This window comes from Hyla sarda, chromosome 1 (genome assembly GCF_029499605.1).
Source record: "Hyla sarda isolate aHylSar1 chromosome 1, aHylSar1.hap1, whole genome shotgun sequence".
Classification (NCBI taxonomy): domain Eukaryota; kingdom Metazoa; phylum Chordata; class Amphibia; order Anura; family Hylidae; genus Hyla; species Hyla sarda.
This window is the reverse complement of record NC_079189.1, coordinates 118254445-118274327: the sequence shown is the minus strand read 5'-3', so window position 1 is coordinate 118274327 and position 19883 is coordinate 118254445. Positions and strand designations below refer to the sequence as shown.

At 41.4% G+C, this 19883-nt stretch overlaps 1 protein-coding gene across 7 annotated transcripts in view; it reads left to right on the top strand.

Annotated features, from left to right (window-relative positions):
• The window catches only part of WDR17 (WD repeat domain 17), a 198574-nt gene that overhangs the window by 154827 nt on the left and 23864 nt on the right, over positions 1 to 19883 (top strand). For 6 of the 7 annotated variants that reach the window (XR_008889319.1, XM_056560654.1, XM_056560637.1 and 3 more), the window contains 7 exons: positions 85 to 149; positions 3975 to 4107; positions 5179 to 5267; positions 5366 to 5465; positions 8756 to 8895; positions 11934 to 11954; positions 13882 to 13993. Coding sequence is in view for 6 of the 7 variants with exons in the window: in XM_056560654.1 (XP_056416629.1) it covers positions 85 to 149; positions 3975 to 4107; positions 5179 to 5267; positions 5366 to 5465; positions 8756 to 8895; positions 11934 to 11954; positions 13882 to 13993 (660 nt within the window). In the remaining variant the exon portion in view is untranslated. The remainder of the gene's footprint in view (positions 1 to 84; positions 150 to 3974; positions 4108 to 5178; positions 5268 to 5365; positions 5466 to 8755; positions 8896 to 11933; positions 11955 to 13881; positions 13994 to 19883) is intronic. The other variant, XM_056560632.1, reaches the window with a different exon arrangement.

Genomic DNA, 19883 nt, shown 5'->3' with positions numbered 1-19883 from the left:
ACAATCTGGGACATGTATCAATGAATACTAGTGAATGCAATTCATCTTAGAGTGCTAATAATATCCTGTGTCATTCATTTATAGTGGGATAAGGCATTATCGGTGGCTCCTGGTGTTTCTATGAAATACTGGAAAAAATTAATGCAAAGGTGAGTAAACTGGCAAAAATTATCAATATCATAAAAAATAGCAAATTCAGATATATGGGTTTTGTGTCACAAGACTAACAAACATAGTGCTATAGACAAGGGGGGCAAAGGGAAAGTTGAGCAACCAATCAAATTGCTTCTTTCATTTTCCACAGGCCTTTTTCACAAAGAAGCCAAATAATTGGTTGCTATAGGCAACTGCACCACTCTTCCTCTACACTTGATTTGTTAAATATCCGCCAAGTGAGTACACTCACCACTATTATATTATATATTTTCATGTGACAACACTGAAGAAATAACACTCTGCTACACTGTAAACTAGTGAGTGCACAGTCTGTATAAGGGTACGTTCTCACGTATGCAAATTTGATGCTCAGGATTTTCTGCTGCAGATTTCAATGTAAACTAAATGACTGAGCACAGCTTCTAATCTGCAGTTACAAATCCTGCGCATCAAATCTGCACAGGATCCTGTACATGTGAACGTACCCTTACAGTGGTTAACATTGTGCCCTTTCAGAATAACTTGACAGACAGCCATTAATGTCTAAACCTTGGCAACAAAATGTAGTATACCCCTAAGTCCAATTGGCTGTTTCCCTGGTATTATGTGCCTCGGGAGTGTTACAAAGAGTGAATGGAGAGCAGGTGTCTTAAATTTGATGTTATCACACTCAATAATACTGGTCACTGGAAGTTTAATATGATATATCATGGCAAAGAACTCTCTGAGGTTCTGAAAAAAAACATGGCCTAGGGTATAGTAAGATTGGCAAGACCCTGAAACTAAGCTGCATCTAGGTAAGCAAGACCATACAGTGGTTTCACAGGACAGGTTTTACTCAGAACAGGCCTCACCATGATCAACCAAAAAAGTTGAATGGACGTGCTCAGTGTCATATCCAGAGATTGTCTTTGGTAAATAGCTGTAGATATTGAAGGTGGGGTGGGGAGTGGTTAGCATGTCAGTGATCAGAACAAATGCAAAACACAACTAAGTTGGTCTGCATGGCTGTTGTCCCAAAAACAAAAAACAAAAAAAACATTATAGATGAAGCACAAAAAATCCCTCAAAGAGTTTTCTGAAGACAGGCAGACAAAGGACATGGATTACTGGAACCCTGTCCTGTGGTCCAATCAAACCATGATAAATTTATTTGGTTCAGATGGTGTCAAGGGTGTGTGGTGGTAACAAGATAAGGAGTTAAAAGTCAATTGTGTCTTACCTACAGTCAAGCATGGTGGTGGGAGTGTCATGGTCTGGGCCTGCATGAGTGCTGCGGCACTGTGGAGCTATGAATGCCAACATGTACTGTGACATACTGAAGCAGAACATGACCCCCTCCCTTCAGAGACTGGGCCAAAGGGCCGTATTCCAACGTGGTAATGCCTCCAAACACATTTCCAGGACGACCACTGCCTTGCTAAAGAAGCTGAGGGTTAAAGTGATGGACTGGCAAAGCATGTCTCCAGACCTAAACCCTGCTCAACATCTGTGGGAAATCCTCAAACTAAAGGTGGGCGAGCATAAGGTCTTAAGGCAGTGCTAGAAAATAATGGTGGCCACTCAAAATATTGACACTTTAGACCCAATTTGGAAATTTCCACTTAGAGATGTACTTGCTTTTTTTGCCAAAGTTTAGACATTAATGGCTGTGTTGAGTTATTTTGAAGGGACACAACATTAACCACTGTTATACAGGCTGTACACTTACTACTTAACATTGTAGCAGAGTATCATTTCTTTCAGTGTTGTCACATGAAAATATATAATAAAAAATGTATTAAAATGTGAGAGGTGTACTCAGTTATGTGAGATACTATAGATCTACAAAGATGTTTGTTATCTTTCTCATTGAATTGATATTTAAAACATCAGATATTAGGGATGTCCCAATGCCATTTTTTAAGACCAAGTACAAGTACCAATCCGTTTGCTCAAGTACTCACCAATAGCAATTACTGATACTAATACTTTGTGTTCATGCAACAGCAGAGGTGGCTCTAGACTTGGCATTTACTGACACTTATAAGTAGGATGTGCCTCCAGTAATTAGGTGGGAATCCCCCTCCCCTTAATTAGATAAATAAAAAAACAGTAGTTATGGAGGAAATCACACCCTATTAGATAGAAGCCACCAGTAGGCAGGTATTTAGAAGCCTGTAAAAGATAGGTATATAGGGAATCCACCTATTAGGAAAAGGCCCCCAAAAGGTAAGTAGGTAGCCCCCAGAAGCCCCCAGTAGATAGTTAGAGAATCCTCCCATTTTAGGTAAAAGCTCCCAGAAGATAGGTAAGTAGGAAATCCCCATATTAGGTTAAGGCCCCCAGTAGGTAGGGATTCCTCCTTTTTAGGTACAAGCCTCTAGTAGTTGGGTAGGTAGGTAGGGAACCTCCTGTTAGGTAGATGTCCCTATTAGTTTCCCCCAATATATCTGCTCCAAATGAAAATGATAAAAAAAATCCCACTCACCTTCTCTCCACAAGTTGGACTTGCAGGAGGGGGAGCTATTAGGGGAAACAGCACCTCCTGATCACGTGGCGTCGGTGCAATCGGCAGGTATCAGGATGGTTATCGGTAACATTTGCACGAGTACTCATTTGCACGATTTATCAATGTTGAAAAATTGTGCAATTCCATTTGCTGAGATTGTCAACATTCTGCCACGTATAAAAGTCCAACATGAAATGGTTTTCCAGCAGATTCATCCTGATGTTGTGTTGTTGATTAATTTCAAAATTAAAATGTGGGGAGCTCCGGTATGCATAAATCTACCAAATATTGTTTTTATTGATTTTAAAACAATTTCTTTTTAATGTACATTATTTTATATAGTTTTATTTAATTCTTAAAATAGGGATTTGAACTGCAGGGATGTGGACCCTTATGTTGTCTTTCTCAGAATAATCTCTTAATAGCAACTGCTGACAAATAAAGGCTTAGTAATGTTGGAGTAGACAATAGACAGTTGTTCAGGCAGCATTCAGGTCAGGTGAAGTTAGGTCATCATGGTTGGGTGAGGACAGGCAGAGCTTGTTGCAGAAATTTCACAATAGGGGCAATAGGAGCAGGCAGTAGACAAGGAGAAGTGGTCAGCAAACAAGCAAGGTCGCGAACAGAGAAAAAATATCAGAAGAAAACCTTTGCAGGAGAGGAGAGTGAAAGGCTATGGTTTCAAGTGAAAAGGAAGGAGATCCGGTCAAGCATTGAAAGACCATACCAGCCTCAAAGCTGATATTGCCCCTTGTTGGATTTAAAACCAAGTAAGGCTGGGTTCACATCACGTTTTTACCAATACCGGACCGCATACGGCTGGGGGGAGCTAAAACCTTGCGCTCCCGTATCCCTGCCATATGTCGCCCGTATGTAATTCATTTCAATGAGCCGACCGGAGTGAAACACTGACTCTGGTTGGCTAATTTTTGCCCCGTATGCGGTTTTCTCACCGCACTTAAAACCGTAGAGAACCACGGTTTGAGGTCCGGTGGAAAACCCCATACGTGGCAAAAATGAGCCAACCGGAGTGATTTCACTCCGGTCGGCTCATTGAAATGAATTACATACGGGCGGCATACGGCAGGGATACGGGAGCGGCAATGTTTTAGCTCCCCCCAGCCGTATGCGGCCCCGTATTAGTAAAAACTTGATGTGAACCCAGCCTAACAGTGCTAAGTGTTAAGCCACAAAGCTGCCCTCCCATGAATAACTTCCATGTACACTAGGACTGTGAAAAAATGTGATCTCCTAATACCTTGCAGCAACAAGTGGCCCCTGTATGTTGGATATGTCATGCTAAATGATACATTGTGTTTCATTTTAGAAGAGCAAGTCAGCTTATTGAGGAGGAAAATGATGATGTGATTCCATACTGTATAGCCACTGGTGATGTGAAAAAACTTGTCAGTTTCTTTACCTCCAGAGGACAACTTAAAGAGGCTTTACTTGTGGCACAGGTATTAATATCTTTCATAAAATTGGAGTCATTGTTTCCTGTGCACAATGATTATTCACAAATATGTGGTAGGTTTATATGTATTAATATAAAGAACAATTAAACATATGCTGTGTTAAAAAGGAAAAGCTAAGCGTTGCTATATCTGTACAGTATGGCTTTAAGAAACATGAATAGTTTTCAGATATGCTGCAATTTTTTCATAATTTCCCAGGAAAAACCTGGCTGGGCAGCTGCAGGGTAGGGGTCTACTGCCCTGCACTGTTACATAACATGTAAGAGATTCTATTCATTCCCATTTATGTCTCACAGTTAGGTTCTCAGAGCCAAACAATGGACACCAACAGCAGCTAGTGGACCCTGTTGATCTATAATTGGGTCTGTCAGGCTCCGTCTTGAGGTTGTGAATAGGTAGCACCTCAGTTAGCATGAAGTTACCAGTTAGATAACAAGGAACCAATGTACTCTTACTGCACAGTGACCTTTTGTTTTTTGTGTCATTCCCTTATAGTATACAAAAATTGGAAAAAGAAAAACGTTGCACTCACCACAGACACGGTACGTGATTTTCAAAGGAAGTAGTCTTTATTGTCACATTCGATAATGTCACAAATCCAAAGTGGGGGAGAAGGAAAGAGGCAGACATCAGCTCCGGGGAGCAAGAAGTATTCACTGCGAAACGATTTGTTGCTTCTGGTCGGCTCCCCGGAGCTGATGTCTGCCTCTTTCCTTCTCCCCCACTTTGGATTTGTGACATTATCGAATGTGACAATAAAGACTACTTCCTTTGAAAATCACATACCGTGTCTGTGGTGAGTGCAACGTTTTTCTTTTTCCAATTTTTGGATGCACATGACTTACTCCATTATACGTTAGCACCCCCACACACAGGTCCGTACCTGGTCCAACATAAATTGCAACAGTACCCTGTGGATTACAAATATTGTTTGGTTCAAGTAGCTTTTTTGTGCTGGCGTCTTTTTCTATTTTTTACTTGCATTGTATTCCCTTATAGTATAGTCCCATGTTCTCTGTATAATTTCTCCTGATAAACTGCGTCCTTTACTTCTAGGCAGCTAGTGAAGGAAATATACAGAGCAATCACATGTCTGTCACTACTGTATCTCCAACTGATGGCAACAACATAGAAGACTACAATGAGTAAGTCTTGAATTGAGCAACTAAGTGTTTCTTGGCAGATAAATTTCCAGGGGAATATACTAACATACACACATTCCCCATTGTCCTTGTCTGTGCAGACTTCTTCATCGAGTCAGTGCAGAACTTGCAGAATGGTACTTCCAGGATGGTCGGGCCGTGCTTGCTGCTTGCTGTCATTTAGCAGTAGATAACATTGAAGTAAGTTTCCATATTGTAATAATAATATGAAAAATCTGAAAAAAAAGACCAATCTCTAACACACACTCTGATAGGAGTCACATCTCATTACCAGGCTGAACTGTAAAGTGGAACACCATCTTGAACAATCTTTTTAGGAAATTCTCTAACACTGCTACTCAAATAACCTGGGTAATAGGGCAGCACTACTGATATCTGCTTCCCTATGACTCCCACTGCTTTCATTCTGTGTATGGGGAAGTAGAGTGATAATTCAACAGCCTCAATGCCCTTTTATACACAGAATAAAATGAAGCACTCTGTATCAGCTGTATTGTGCTGATGGCCCCAGGAGTGCAGCCTATAGCAGAATCTGAATCAGGCGCTTTATTAGGGTCTGTAAAAGGATCTGTTCACATTTGCATTCACTGTTCTCTCGGTATTTACATCCCTTTTAACAGGGAGAACAGCAAAATATGCAGTGCAACTTCTGGCCAAAACAATAGAAACCTAGCACAGAATTTGGGCTCCAAAATTAAAATGTAGAATTTATTGAATGCACATAAAAATATATATTTTAGTCCTCAGATACAAACATAATGGCCCTCATTGGGCCCACACTAGGGTTTTTACAAGTGTGAAATGTTGTTTCCGACTTGCAGGTTTCCTCTCTATTTACTATGGGGAGTCACAGATTTACAAGTCGGGAAAATTTTCTGAACGGATTTTTCCAGGTAGAAATTTCCAGCCATTTATTCACAGGATTTTCTGTGAATTCAATAGTAAATAGGTCGGGCTGTGAAAACGGCCACATCCGTTCCCGGCAGGTCATGCCCCTTTTCAGGTTTGCCAGATTTGTAGGTTTATTTGGTGCATTGCACCACTAATTCTGGCACAGGCCAAATTCTGACGCGCTGCACCACATTTTGGCACACAACCTGACAAAACAGGTCGGGTTTACAATAGTAAATTAGGGCCAATATGTGCAAGAATCATCTTAACTTAAATGGGCACTTTCAGATACAAAAACTTTTGATATGTTGTAAAGCATGCAAAAATGATAGGTTTTGCAATTGCTTTCATTAGAATATTTTCACTATTTCATACTGAAAAAGCCAGTCAAGCAACTGGCTACCCTGCCTGCTTGGACACATACTAGTGCTGCTGTGTCCATGCTTCATCACCTATGTCATGGACACACTTCCTTGATTGACAGCTGTGAGCACAGGGCTCACAGCTGGAGGAAAAATCCTCCCACTTTCAGCTTGTGTCCTGCTACTGTCAGTGAGGACAAGCTGGGAGTTGTAGTTTTACTAATGTTAGGGGAGATGTGAGCAGACAGTGAACTGAGGGAGGGGGCGGAGACCTGCACAGTGAGGCCACGCCCCCTCCCTTTGAGAGGAATTCAGACTAGTGAGCTAAATTAAAAGTGTAATAAAAAATTAAATAAAGATGCTAGACACATAAAAATAGATGTATATGGTCAGGATTAGGCACTGAGTCATATATTAAAAAAATGTTTTTTAGTTGGATCTGACGTGTATGCTTTAAAGCTAATACTGGTATCACAGAAGTGCCACAATAGTCACAATAAACAGAGTATCAAGGAGGCTGGATAAATATATATATATATATATATATATATATATATATATATATATATATTATATATATATATATTTATCCATCAGCACTCATCAATATCTCAATACCAACCGCCCCCCCCCCCCACAAAACATAAATGAAAAATCACTGTTCATAAAGCAAGAAGCCCAAATAAACCCCATTATAAGTCACAATTGCTCCTTTTAATGCCTATTTTCATTGATGATGAAGTCACAGAAGAATAACCTTTAGAGGTTTCTGTGCAGGTTTCCTTAGAACCACTGACAGTCTGTACGTGCACCATGGGTAACAAAATGTTGGAATACAATCTTTAGCTGGTTCTTAAAGGGGTAGTCCAGTGGTGAAAAACTTATCCCCTATCCTAAGGATAGGGGATAAGTTTGAGATCGCGGGGGGTCCGACCGCTGGGGCCCCCTGCGATCTCTCTGTACGGGGCCCCGGCTCTCCGCCGAGATAGCGGGTGTCGACCCCCGCACGAGGCGGCAGCCAACACGCCCCCTCAATACATCTCAATGGCAGAGCCGGAGATTGCCGAAGGCAGCGCTTCGGCTCTGCCATAGAATTGTATTGAGGGGGCGTGTCGGCCGCCACCTTGAGCGGAGGTCGACACGCCCCCTTCCCGCGGGCTGTCGGGGCTCCGTACAGGAGATCGCAGGGGGCTCCAGCGGTCGGACCCCCCAGCGATCTGCAACTTATCCCCTGTCCTTAGGATAGGGGATAAGTTGCTCACCACTGAGTCACCACTGGACTACTCCTTTAAGGGGAAGGACAGATATGGAGTATTTGATTTCCTCATGGCTAAAAGGAACAATTCTGCTACTAGCAGCATAATAAAGAATTAAAATGAACACAAACATGGAGATTTGACTATGGAGCCCCTAACAAAAGACATCTCTAATAGGACTTGTGAATGGTACAGCCTTTTCCCTCTTTTATCTCTAAGGGCCCGTTCACACTACTACACTACTTTGTAGTGTACGGGAGGAGCTAAAATCGTCCGCTCCCGTACCCCAGTCGGATCTGGCCGGAACTCCATTCATTTCAATGAGCTGACCGGGGGCCAAACGCTGACTTCAGTCGGCTTATTTTTTCCCCATACACGCTTCTCTATCTTGACCTGAAACCGTGGTATACCACGGTTTTAGGTCCGGTGGAAAAACCGTAAACGGGGCATAAATGAGCCGACCAGAGTCAGCGTTTGGCCCACGGTCAGCTCATTGAAATGAATGGGGTTCCAGCCGGATCCGGCTGGGGTACGGTAGCGGCTGGTTTTCGCTCCTCCCAACCTGATCCGGCACCAGTACACTACAAACGTAGTGTGAACCCAGCCTAAAATATTTGTACAGGTGATGATGCCACAGCCTATCCATATGACATCTGAGGGGGGATAGTATATGCCCTGCTCCTATTAGATGCAAAGGCGGCTGTTACAAGGTTACTGAGATTAGTGCAGTCACCTGTAATTCTCATATTGTTCTCCATTTAAATATTTGTGACTACATTATGATATATTATACTTTTCATGGCCTCCCAAATTATAAAAAAACTGAACTGGTTAGATTGCTTGGAGGAGGGGGGCTTCTGTGTTTGCTGTTAGTAGGATAAGCCTGGCTTAGTGGGTGTAATCTACTTCTGTTGCATGATACAATTCTAATAAGTTGAATGTCTTTTTTGCTTTATTTAAGCTAGCCATGGCCAACCTGATCCGAGGAAATGAGTTGGAATTAGCGGTATGTGTGGGCACAGTTATTGGGGAGGAGGCAGCACCAGCAACTCAATATGCACTAGAGCTCCTTGCAAGAAAATGCATGACTGTAACCACATGGTAAGTAGTATAGAGTGACTTTGAACCTAGATATCCACAGCAGGCATTTTTATTAAAGAAGCACACCCACCAGGATGTTATGTTCTAGACTATTATTAATCCGTATTATGTAATAAAAAAGCGCTGTTCATATTTTTTTTTTTACCAGCACCTTTAGTGCTGAAATATCGGCTCCCTAGCTGTGCCATATGGTCATCAAAGAAACTCATTGAATCTTACAGCATCTGGTCTTTTGTGTGCACAGGAAGTCAGTTTCTCTATACGTTCCTATGACATACAGTTTTAGCCTTTAAAGGGGTACTCCAGTGGAAAACAATTTATTTTAAATCAACTGATGCCAGAAAGTTAAACAGATTTCTAATTTACTTCCAGTACTTATCAGCTACTGTTTACTAGAAAGAAAGTTCTTTTCTTTTTGAATTTATTTTCTGTCTGTCCACAGTGCTCTCTGCTGACACCTCTGTCCATGTCAGTAACTGTCCAGAGCAGCATAGGTTTGCTATGGGGATTTGCTCCTGCTCTGGACAGTCCCTAACATGGACAGAGGTGTCAGCAGAGAGAAAATAAATTAAAAAAGAAAAGAACTTTCTCTGTAGTATACAGCAGCTGAAGTACTGGAAGGATTACGTTTTTTAATAGAAGTAATTTACAAATCTGTACCAGTTGATTTAAAATAAATTGTTTTCCACCGGAGTACCCCTTTAAGAGGAATGATCGAGACTGACTTTCTATGCACACAAAGAGTCTGTAAGGTTCAATGAGTCTCTTTGACGACCATATGGTACAGCTAGGAAATAGAATAGATATTTCAGCAATAAATAAAATGAACAGCACTTCTACTTCCACTACTACCATAATATAGTTTAGTTAAAGGGGTACTCCGCCGGAAAACATTTTGTTTTAAATAAACTGATGCCAGGAAGTTAAACAGATTTGTAAGTTACTTCTATTAAAAAATCTTAATCCTTCCAGTACTTACCAGCTGCTGTATGCTCCACAGGAAGTTCTTTTCTTTTTGAATTTCTTTTCTGTGTGACCACAGTGCTCTCTGCTGACACCTCTGTCCTTGTTAGGAACTGTCCAAAGTAGGAGAAAACCTCTCCTGCTCTGGACAGTTCCTAAAACAATTCCTAAATAGAAGTAATTTACAAATCTGTTTAATCAGTTTTTTCCTCCTTGCAGTTTAATAACCATAAGTCTTTAAATTTCTTACCTACAGGGCCATATGAGGGCCTGTTTTATGCATGACCTATTGAATATAATGCCTGCGCTTCGGCCGGCCATGCTGGCCGTGAGCGCTCTTTGCTTATGTCCCTGCTGCCGGCAGGGCTGGGATTCGCATTGTGGGACACGCCCGCATGTGAATCCCAGTCCATTACTCACCTCTCTCATCTTCCGCCTCTCCGTGTCCTCGCAGCCCCGATGCGTGTCTGCCGGCACTCTTTCACTTAAAGGGCCAGTGATCAATTAATCAAGTGTCTACACCTGCACCCTGTCCTTAAATATCAGCTCCTCCCTTGATTCCCTGCGGGATATTTGATTACCTTGTGCCATAGTGAAAGTCCTGTGTCCCTATTAGCCCTATTAGACCACAGCGCAAAATTAGCCCTTATATAGCCCCGTACGCAGAAAAATAAAAACGTTATAGGGGTCAGAAGATGACATGAATTTTGGTGCATGTAGTTATAATTTTTAGTAGCAAAGTAGTAAAATAAATAAAACCAACATAATATGGGTATCTCTGTAACCGTATGGACCTACAAAATAAAGATAAGGTGTCATTTTTACCGAAAAGTGCACTGCGTAGAACCAGAAGCCCTAAAAATTAGCAAAATGGCGTTTTTTTTTTTTTTTTTTTTAAATTTCACCCCACAAAAATTTTTTTTGGTTTTGCCGCAGATTGTTATAAAATAAGTAATGTCATTACAAAGAAAGATTGGTGACGCAAAAAAACAAGCCCTTATATGGCTCCGTAGGTGCAAAATTCAAAGTGTTATGGTGAGGAGGAAAAAACAAAAGTGCAAAAAGGAAGATTGTTTTGGGTCCTTAAGGTGAAAATGGGCTGAGTCTTAAGGGGTTAAACATTTATTAGGGAAATGACTCATTCACATGTATTAAAGCTTTTTCCCATAGGGAATTATTACCTGCAATCTTTTGATTCCAAACACTGACCAGTGCTATGCTATAGTGCAGCATTGATCAGTGTTAACAGCCACTCTGCTTTTCTACCTGCATAAGCAAGCTGGAGAAGCAAAGACTAAATCTGACGGCAAAGAGGCAGGTTGGGACCCTCTGGCCATCATGCAGGCTGATCAGAACAATGCAAAGGTGCCACAGAGGTCCCGATCAGACCTTCAAACTGGCAACTGCATTTTAACCAATTGAAATGTTGCAATTACCTTTGATCACGGCATCTGATGTGGTGCCCAGTTTACTGGCTGGAAGTGGGCTCAGCTTGTGAGCAAGCTTTATAGACCCTGTACATGTACACCATCTTTCGTTTTTGGGTTAAAATAAATTTGTCAGCTGCAATTCCTGATTTAAACAGCTGACACTCAGTGGGTCGTACTCGTACTGAGTCCACATGGGGGATTAGTAACCTTATATATCCCAGGATATTTTCAGTAATACTTGTACATTTGAAATGTACAATACTTGGGACAACCCCCCCTGTAAGGAGCCCATACAGAGTGAGTTAGTTATCTCATGTGTATAGGGGGAAAGAAAAAATGGGCATGTGGAATTTTAATGTCCAATCCCTTTTTTCTCCCCAATGTCTTACAGTTCTGCACAGTGTGCATGTATATGAGGGGCTCAAGAGGAATAGTTGTCAGTCACATAAGTGTATTGCCAACAGCTACTGACGGTGTATGAACACATTTTTATAGTGGGAATATGACAGTACTTGATAATTAGATAGACCGGAAGATAAGGAGAGTTACAGATAGGATAAAACTCCATGATCTATACTACAGAAGTCATTTGATAAATGTGTGAAAGCTTCTATGACATCTTGTAATATTATATCTTTTCTTTAGCTTTCCATCTCCGGGATACAGGTATACACATTGTCACTTTTACTATATCTACTAATAAACCATAGTGCATACTGTAGTGTAGCCGGGCTCACCTCCAGCTCATGCCTTATATACCCGTGAGCCTGCTGGTGTATATATTCATTACTCTTTATAGAATAACACATACTGCATGTCACACTTTGGCCTTGTTCTGTCACAATGCTTCTTCTTGTCCACATCACATTAAATATATATATATATATATATATATATATATATATATATATATATATATATATATCTCACCTTACATTTTCATGCTAGTATTGTATGTTATGTTTATTATGTTTATAACAAAAATGCTGTTAAATGTCACTGTGGTGCCTGGTAATACATAAGTATGGCAGCTAGACTGTTAGCATTCTGAATTTTACTTTGTTATTCCTATAGTAACTAATTGTATTATAAATTGAAAATTAAAGGGATACGGTTGTTTTATTTGCCTTAGTTTTAGAATTGTGTCATAGAATTTCTGAGATGCCTTTGATGAAGACAATGTACTCCCCACTAGGGCTGGGCGGTATGTCCAAATATGTGTATCACGGTATTTTTTTAACTTTTTTACCTTAAGGTATATAACCCCCCAATTAATGATCAGCCCAGCGGGGTACTACTCACAGATGTCAAGCACTGCCCTCTTCCTCTTTGTTGGGGGCCGCCGGCGATGGAACTCACTGTACGCCAGTGGTCTCCAACCTGCGGACCTCCAGTTGTTGCAAAACTACAACTCCCAGCATGCCCGGACAGCCGTTGGCTGTCCGGGCATGCTGGGAGTTGTAGTTTTGCAACATCTGGAGGTCCGCAGGTTGAAGACCACTATTGGGTTCAAAATCTTTATTTTTTTAGATTTTGCACCTATAAATTGGGTGCATCTTATACGCCGGTGCAGCTGGAGGTCCGCAGGTTTGAGACCACTGCTGTACGCTGCATCCCTATGCCCGGGCTGCAAAAGATACAGAAAATAAATGTTTCACTCACCCACCTCGGCCGCACGCAGGGGACTGGAACGTGGACAGCCGTCAGCCTATCACCGGCCGGAGCGATGTCCCACCCTGGCCAGTGATAGGCTGAGCCCACTGTAATGTAAGAAGCTGGCTTCAAGTATGGATGATAAAGATAAAGGGACGGATAAGTAGGGAAGATAAAGAGAATAAAGAAGTATCCGCTCGGCTCCAGCTCCTCAGGGTCCGTCCACTGCCTCAGACCACTCTCAGGGACTCCACATATTCATCCCACCGGCGCCACAAAGTATCAAAAGCATCCAGTCTGTTTTCCACCATGGCGGACATATTTTCCATTCTCCGTATATCTGCGATTTTATCTAGTAGCATCTGGAATGGGGGGGGCTATCAGTTTTCCTCCACCACTGAGCCACAAGACACTTGGCCGCATTGAGTATATGTAAGAAGAGTTTAGACAGAATGGTAGTGATTCCGCTGGGGGGGATGTTCAGAAGATATGTCTCCGCTGACAGTGGGATGTGGGACCCCATAACCCTCCTAACTAGTGACTGCACCTCCAGCCAAAAGTGTCTTAGAAGTGGGCAGTCCCAAAATATTGTCTTATCTATATACTGGTGTCACCTTTCACTGTAATCCCATCTTCTGGAAAGTGATCTGTACAGAACAGGAAGTATCAGCTTAATATTAGGCCTAGTGGCAAGAATAAAAACTGCAATCATTTATAATATAGATGTTAAAATGGAAAATTAGAAAAAACATCACTGAAAATACTATAAAAAAAAAAAAGTTTAACATAAAAACTTGATTCAAACATTTTTTTTCTGTTGACACATTCCCTTTAAATGGACACCAACTATATCCAACTGTATATATTTTTGACAGATTTTGTAATATATAAAGTATATATGCTGATAAACCATATGTGAGCTGAATTTATCTCTTTCCAGGGACTTGGCGACAGATCTTCTCAGAATGATACCTGACAATGATCTCTTCTTAGTCAAGCTGTGTGCATTTTACCCAGGATGCACTGCAGAGATTAATGACCTCCATAGCAAAGTATGTTCCAGAATTGTCTGCTCTACTGATATTATCAGCATGAAAACATTATTATTAGCCACTAGAAAAAGAGATCATACATAGCCATGAAATGGTGCTGATGTCCTATTAGATGGAGGGGTCACGTATATAACCTCATCTCACAGATAACACCAAAAGAAAAATCTATTGAAAATTTATGTAGCAAAACTATTCATTTTGTGGGATTTACTATAGATTTATGGAGGTTTAAGCTAAATTCTAGTTTCCATATGTAGAAATACTCAACTGTACAATGATTATTTTATCAATGTGATTCCCTTAGAAACGGATTATACATGTTAAGTCAGCTATACACATTAGATATGTGTTGTTAGAACCTGCCAATTTCGGTGGGACCAGCTGACCATATAATGTTTACAGGGTCTCACTTACTAGCGGATGTCTGGGGAAACTAGGATCGGGCATGTTGAATTATAGCTGATTCCTTATACCTTTGTTCCACTGGGAAAGGAGTCTGTCAGCAGCTTAGCCTCCCCCTTGATATCCTGTAAAACCTCTTTAATGTAAATATAACTGCTCTTCTCACTCTTCACTGTTGATGTACTTATCACCACTATAAACATAGCTGCCTGACACAACATAGTTTACTGGTTTACACAACGAGGAGGAAGGTGAGAGACTGGGAGACATTTATTAAAGTGGCTTATCGCCTGGCAGAATATGTATCTTAAGATCCCACATACTTATTCCTTACTTTCTCTGTTGGGAGACCATTGGTTCCTAAATGTAGTGCACAATCATCTATCTAATATATACAGTGGGGCTAAATAGGATTTAGTCAGCCACCAATTGTGCAAGTTCTCCCAATTAAAAAGAAGAGAGAGGCCTGTAATTTTCATCATAGGTATACCTCAACTATGAGCGACCTAATGAGAAAAAAAATCCCTAAAACCACATTGTCTGATTTTCAAAGAATTTATTTGCAAATTATTGTGGAAAATAAGTATTTGGTCAATAACAAAAGTTCATCTCAATACTTTGTCATATACCATTTGTTGGCAATGTCAGATGTCAAACTTTTTTGTTACTTTGGTCCCAACTCTCTGCAGGTCATTCACTAGGTCCCCCCGTGTGGTTCTTGGATTTTTGGCCACCGTTTTTGTGATCATTTTGACACCACGGGGTGAGATCGTGCGTGAAGCTCCAGATCGAGGGAGATTATCAGTGGTCTTGTATGTCTTCCATTTTCTAATAATAGCTCCCACAGTTGATTTCTTCACACCAAGCTGCTTGACTATTGCAGATTCAGTCTTCCCAGCCTGGTGCAGGTCTACAATTTTGTTTCTGGTGTCCTTCGACAGCTCTTTGGTCTTGGCTTTTATACTGATAAGAAGTTCAAACAGGTGCCATTAATACATGTAACACGTGGAGGACAGAGGAGACTCTTAAAGAAGAAGTTACATGTCTGTGAGAGCCAGAAATCTTGCTTGTTTGTAGGTGACCAAATACTTGTTTTCCACCATAATCTGCACATAAATTCTTTAAAAATCAGACAATGTGATTTTATGGATTTTTTTTTCTCATTATGTCTCTCATAGTTGAGTTATACCTGTAATTACAGGCCTCTCTAATCTTTTTAAGTGGGAGAACTTGCACAATTGGTGGCTGAATAAATACTTGTTTATCCCACTGTGTGTGTGTGTGTATATTGTATACAGTTACAAGAAAAAGTATGTGAACCCTTTGGAATTATATGGATTTCTGCACAAATTGGTCATAAAATGTGATCTTATCTTCATCTAGGTCACAACTATAGACAATCACAGTCTGCTTAAACTAATAACACACAAAGAATTAAATGTTACCATGTTTTTATTGAACACACCATGTAAACATTCACAGTGCAGGTGGAAAAAGTATGTGAACCCTTGGATTTATTAACTGGTTGAACCTCCTTTGGCAGCAATAACTTCAACCAAACGTTTCCTGTAGTTGCAGATCAGACGTGCACAACGGTCATGAGTAATTCTTGACCATTCCTCTTTACAGAACAGTTTCAGTTCAGCAATATTCTTGGGATTTCTGGTGTGAATTGCTTTCTTGAGGTAATGCCACAGCATCTCAATCGGGTTGAGGTCAGGACTCTGACTGGGTCAATCCAGAAGGCGTATTTTAAGCCATTCTGTTGTTGATTTACTTCTATGCTTTGGGTCGTTGTCCTGTTGCAACATCCATCTTCTGTTGAGCTTCAGCTGATGGACAGATGGCCTCAATTTCTTCTGCAAAATGTCTTGATAAACTTGGGAATTCATTTTTCCTTCGATGATAGGAATCCGTCCAGGCCCTGATGCAGCAAAGCAGCACCAAATCATGATGCCCCCACCACCATGCTTCACAGTTGGGATGTTGGTGTGCTGTGCCTCTTTTTCTCCACACATAGTGTTGTATGTTTCTTCCAAACAACTCAACTTTGGTTTAATCTCTCCACAGAATATTTTGCCAGTACTGCTGTGGAACATCCAGGTGCTCTTGTGCAAACTGTAAATGTGCAGCAATGTTTTCTTTGGACAGCAGTGGCTTCCTCTGTGGTATCCTCCCATGAAATCCATTCTTGTTTAGTGTTTTACGTTTGGTAGATTGGCTAACAGGGTTGTTAGCATATGCCAGAGACTTTTGTAAGTCTTTAGCAGACACTCTAGGATTCTTCTTCACCTCATTGAGCAGTCTGCACTGTGCTCTTGCAGTGATCTTTACAGGACGGCCACTCCTAGGGAGAGTAGCAGCATTGCTGAACTTTCTCCATTTATAGACAATTTGTCTCACCGTGGACTGATGAACAGCAAGGCTTTTGGAGATATTTTTATAACCCTTTTTAGCTTTATGCAAGTCAACAATTCTTAATCGTAGGTCTTCTGAGAGCTCTTTTGTGCAAGGCATCACTCACATCAGGCAGTGCTTCTTGTGAAAAGCAAACCCAGAACTGATGGGTGTTTTAATAGGGCAGGACAGCTGTAACCAACACCTCTAAGCTCATCTCATTGATTGGACTCCAGTTGGATGACACCTCACTCCATTTAGCTCTTGGAGATGTCATTAGTCACACACTTTTTCCACCTGCACAGTGAATGTTTACCTGGTGTGTTCAATAAAAACATGGTAACATTTAATTATTTTTGTGTTATTAGTTCAAGCAGACTGTGATTGTCTATTGTTGTGACTTAGATGAAGATCAGATCACATTTTATGACCAATTTGTGCAGAAATCCATATGATTACAAAGGGTTCACATAATTTTTCTTGCAACTGTATATATCACTTCACTTTCTTAAAAAGGCCAGCCCACAGTTTCTTAACTCTTTTTCCTACAATGCACACATAGCATCCCTTTAGACTTGTGCACTAGAAAAATTTTCGTTTAATTTCGTTTCGTTTTTTCGTTTTGGAAAAAAATTTCGGTTCGGCAATATTTACGGTTTAGATTTTTCGGATACATTCGGTATTCGGGTATTCGTGTTGTTTTTTTCGGATACATTCGGTATTCGGGTACATTCGGTAAATCTTTTTAGTCTTTTTTTGGACTTTAGCGATCCTAATAAATAATGGAGATACCTTTTTTATTAAAATTTCGCAGGGTATCATAAAAAAATCATAATAAAAAAGATACAGTGGTGATGGAAAAAATTGTATCTAATGAAATGTATCTTTTTTATTATGAAATGTTTATTCATTTTTAAACAGGAATCAATTTATGTGAGCGGGTAAAGCACTAAAAATGTAGCCGACAATAATGAAAATGTAGTGTGTGCGTGTTTTTCACTTTTTTTTTAAAAACATTTTTTAGGTAGTACTACTACTCCCAGCATGGAACACACTCTTCCATGATGGGAGTAGTAGTTACCTGTACTAATTGACAGATTGCAGGGGTCCCTTGCGATCCTCTTGTATAATGTATAGATGCGCCGGCTGCTCTTCTATGGTCCCCTGCACTCACGTATATATACACATATTCATATTTCCCGCAGAGCTGTGATTGGCCAGATGGTTCCAGCCAATCACAGCTCTCTGTGAGAAATAGGAATATGTGTATATATACCATAGGGGACCATAGGAGAGCGGCAGCCGCATTCATACATTATACTGGAGGATCGCAGCGGGTGTCAGGAGTGATACCTGCAGTGATCTTTCCTTTACTACAAGTACTAATACTCCCAACATGGAGCACACTCTGCTCCATGCTGGGAGCTGTAGTACCTGTATTAATAGACAGATCGCAGCGGGTGTCAGAAGTTACACTCTCTGCGATATGTCTATTAATGCAGGTACTACAGCTCCCAGCATGGAGCAGAGTGTGCTCCATGTTGGGAGTATTAGTACCTGCAGTAAGGGACAGATCCCAGGGATGTCACTCCTCCTGACACCCGCTGCGATCGTCCTTATGTGAATGTCGGGATCAGCTGTTCTCAGGGCTACAGAGCCAGGAGAACAGCTGACGCTGAGCCGTAGGTATACATCGTATATCTACTGCCCAGCAAGAACTTACAGTGAGCTTGCAATGTGTATACAGCATACACATTTCTGGCTCACTTAACCCTTTGCTGAGCTGTGCGCTATGCGGAAGCCCAGCAAGGGAAGAGTTAACTTACACTGCTGGACAGTGTAGGTTAACCCTTTGTGCAGTATACACTTTATACAGCTATCTATAGATAGCTGTATACAGTGTATACAGAAGACGAAGTCCAGCTTACTTCCCTCGAGTCCCGGGCCGGGTTCGTGTAGCCCCGCCCCTAGAGGTGACGTCATTAGGGGGCGGAGCTACAGAAGGGAACAAGGCTAGTTTATCTGAAGCTCTGTTCACATTGTACGTTTTGTATAATGTGAACAGACCCTTCTGGCAGTGTCTACCCAGACAGGGAGACTCCAGCTGTTGCTAAACTACAACTCCCAGCATGCCCAGACAGCCAAAGGCTGTCTGGGCATGCTGGGAGTTATAGTTTTGCACCAATTGGTGGCTCCCTGTTTGGGTAGACATTGCATCATGGGTGCTCTCCCCAGCGGACAGCGCCAAAAATGTCATAACCAATTTTTTGTGTTTTTTTTTCTTCTCGTTTCAGACCCGTGTATGCAGAGGATTACTGCGGATTCGATGGATTACGGCGGATTATTTTTTTTCCCTTTAATAAAATGGTTAACGAGGGCTGTGGGGGAGTGTTTTTTTAAATAAAATAATTTTTCCAATGTGTTGTGTTTTTTTTTTTATTTTTATTGAATTTTCAGGGTTAGTAGCGGAAGCTGTCTTATTGACGGAATCCATTACTAGGCCAGGGCTTAGTGCTAGCCCCAAAAACAGCTAGCGCTAACCCCCAATTATTACCCCGGTACCCACCGCCACAGGGGTGCCGGGAAGAGCCGGTACCAACAGGCCCGGAGCGTCAAAAATGGCGCTCCTGGACCTAGGCGGTAACAGGCTGGCATTATTTAGGCTGGGGAGGGCCAGTAACAATGGTCCTCGCCCACCCTGGTAACGTCAGGCTGTTGCTGTTTGGTTGGTATTGTGCTGAGAATGAAAATACGGGGAACCCTATGCGTTTTTTTTTTAAATTTAAATAAAAAAATAAAAAAAAAAAACGCATAGGGTTCCCCGTATTTTCATTCTCAGCCAGATACCAACCAAACAGCAACAGCCTGACGTTACCAGGGTGGGCGAGGACCATTGTTACTGGCCCTCCCCAGCCTAAATAACGCCAGCCTGTTACCGCCTAGGCCCAGGAGCGCCATTTTGACGCTCCGGGCCTGTTGGTACCGGCTCTTCCCGGCACCCCTGTGGCGGTGGGTACCGGGGTAATAATTGGGGGTTAGCGCTAGCTGTTTTTGGGGCTAGCACTAAGCCCTGGCCTAGTAATGGATTCCG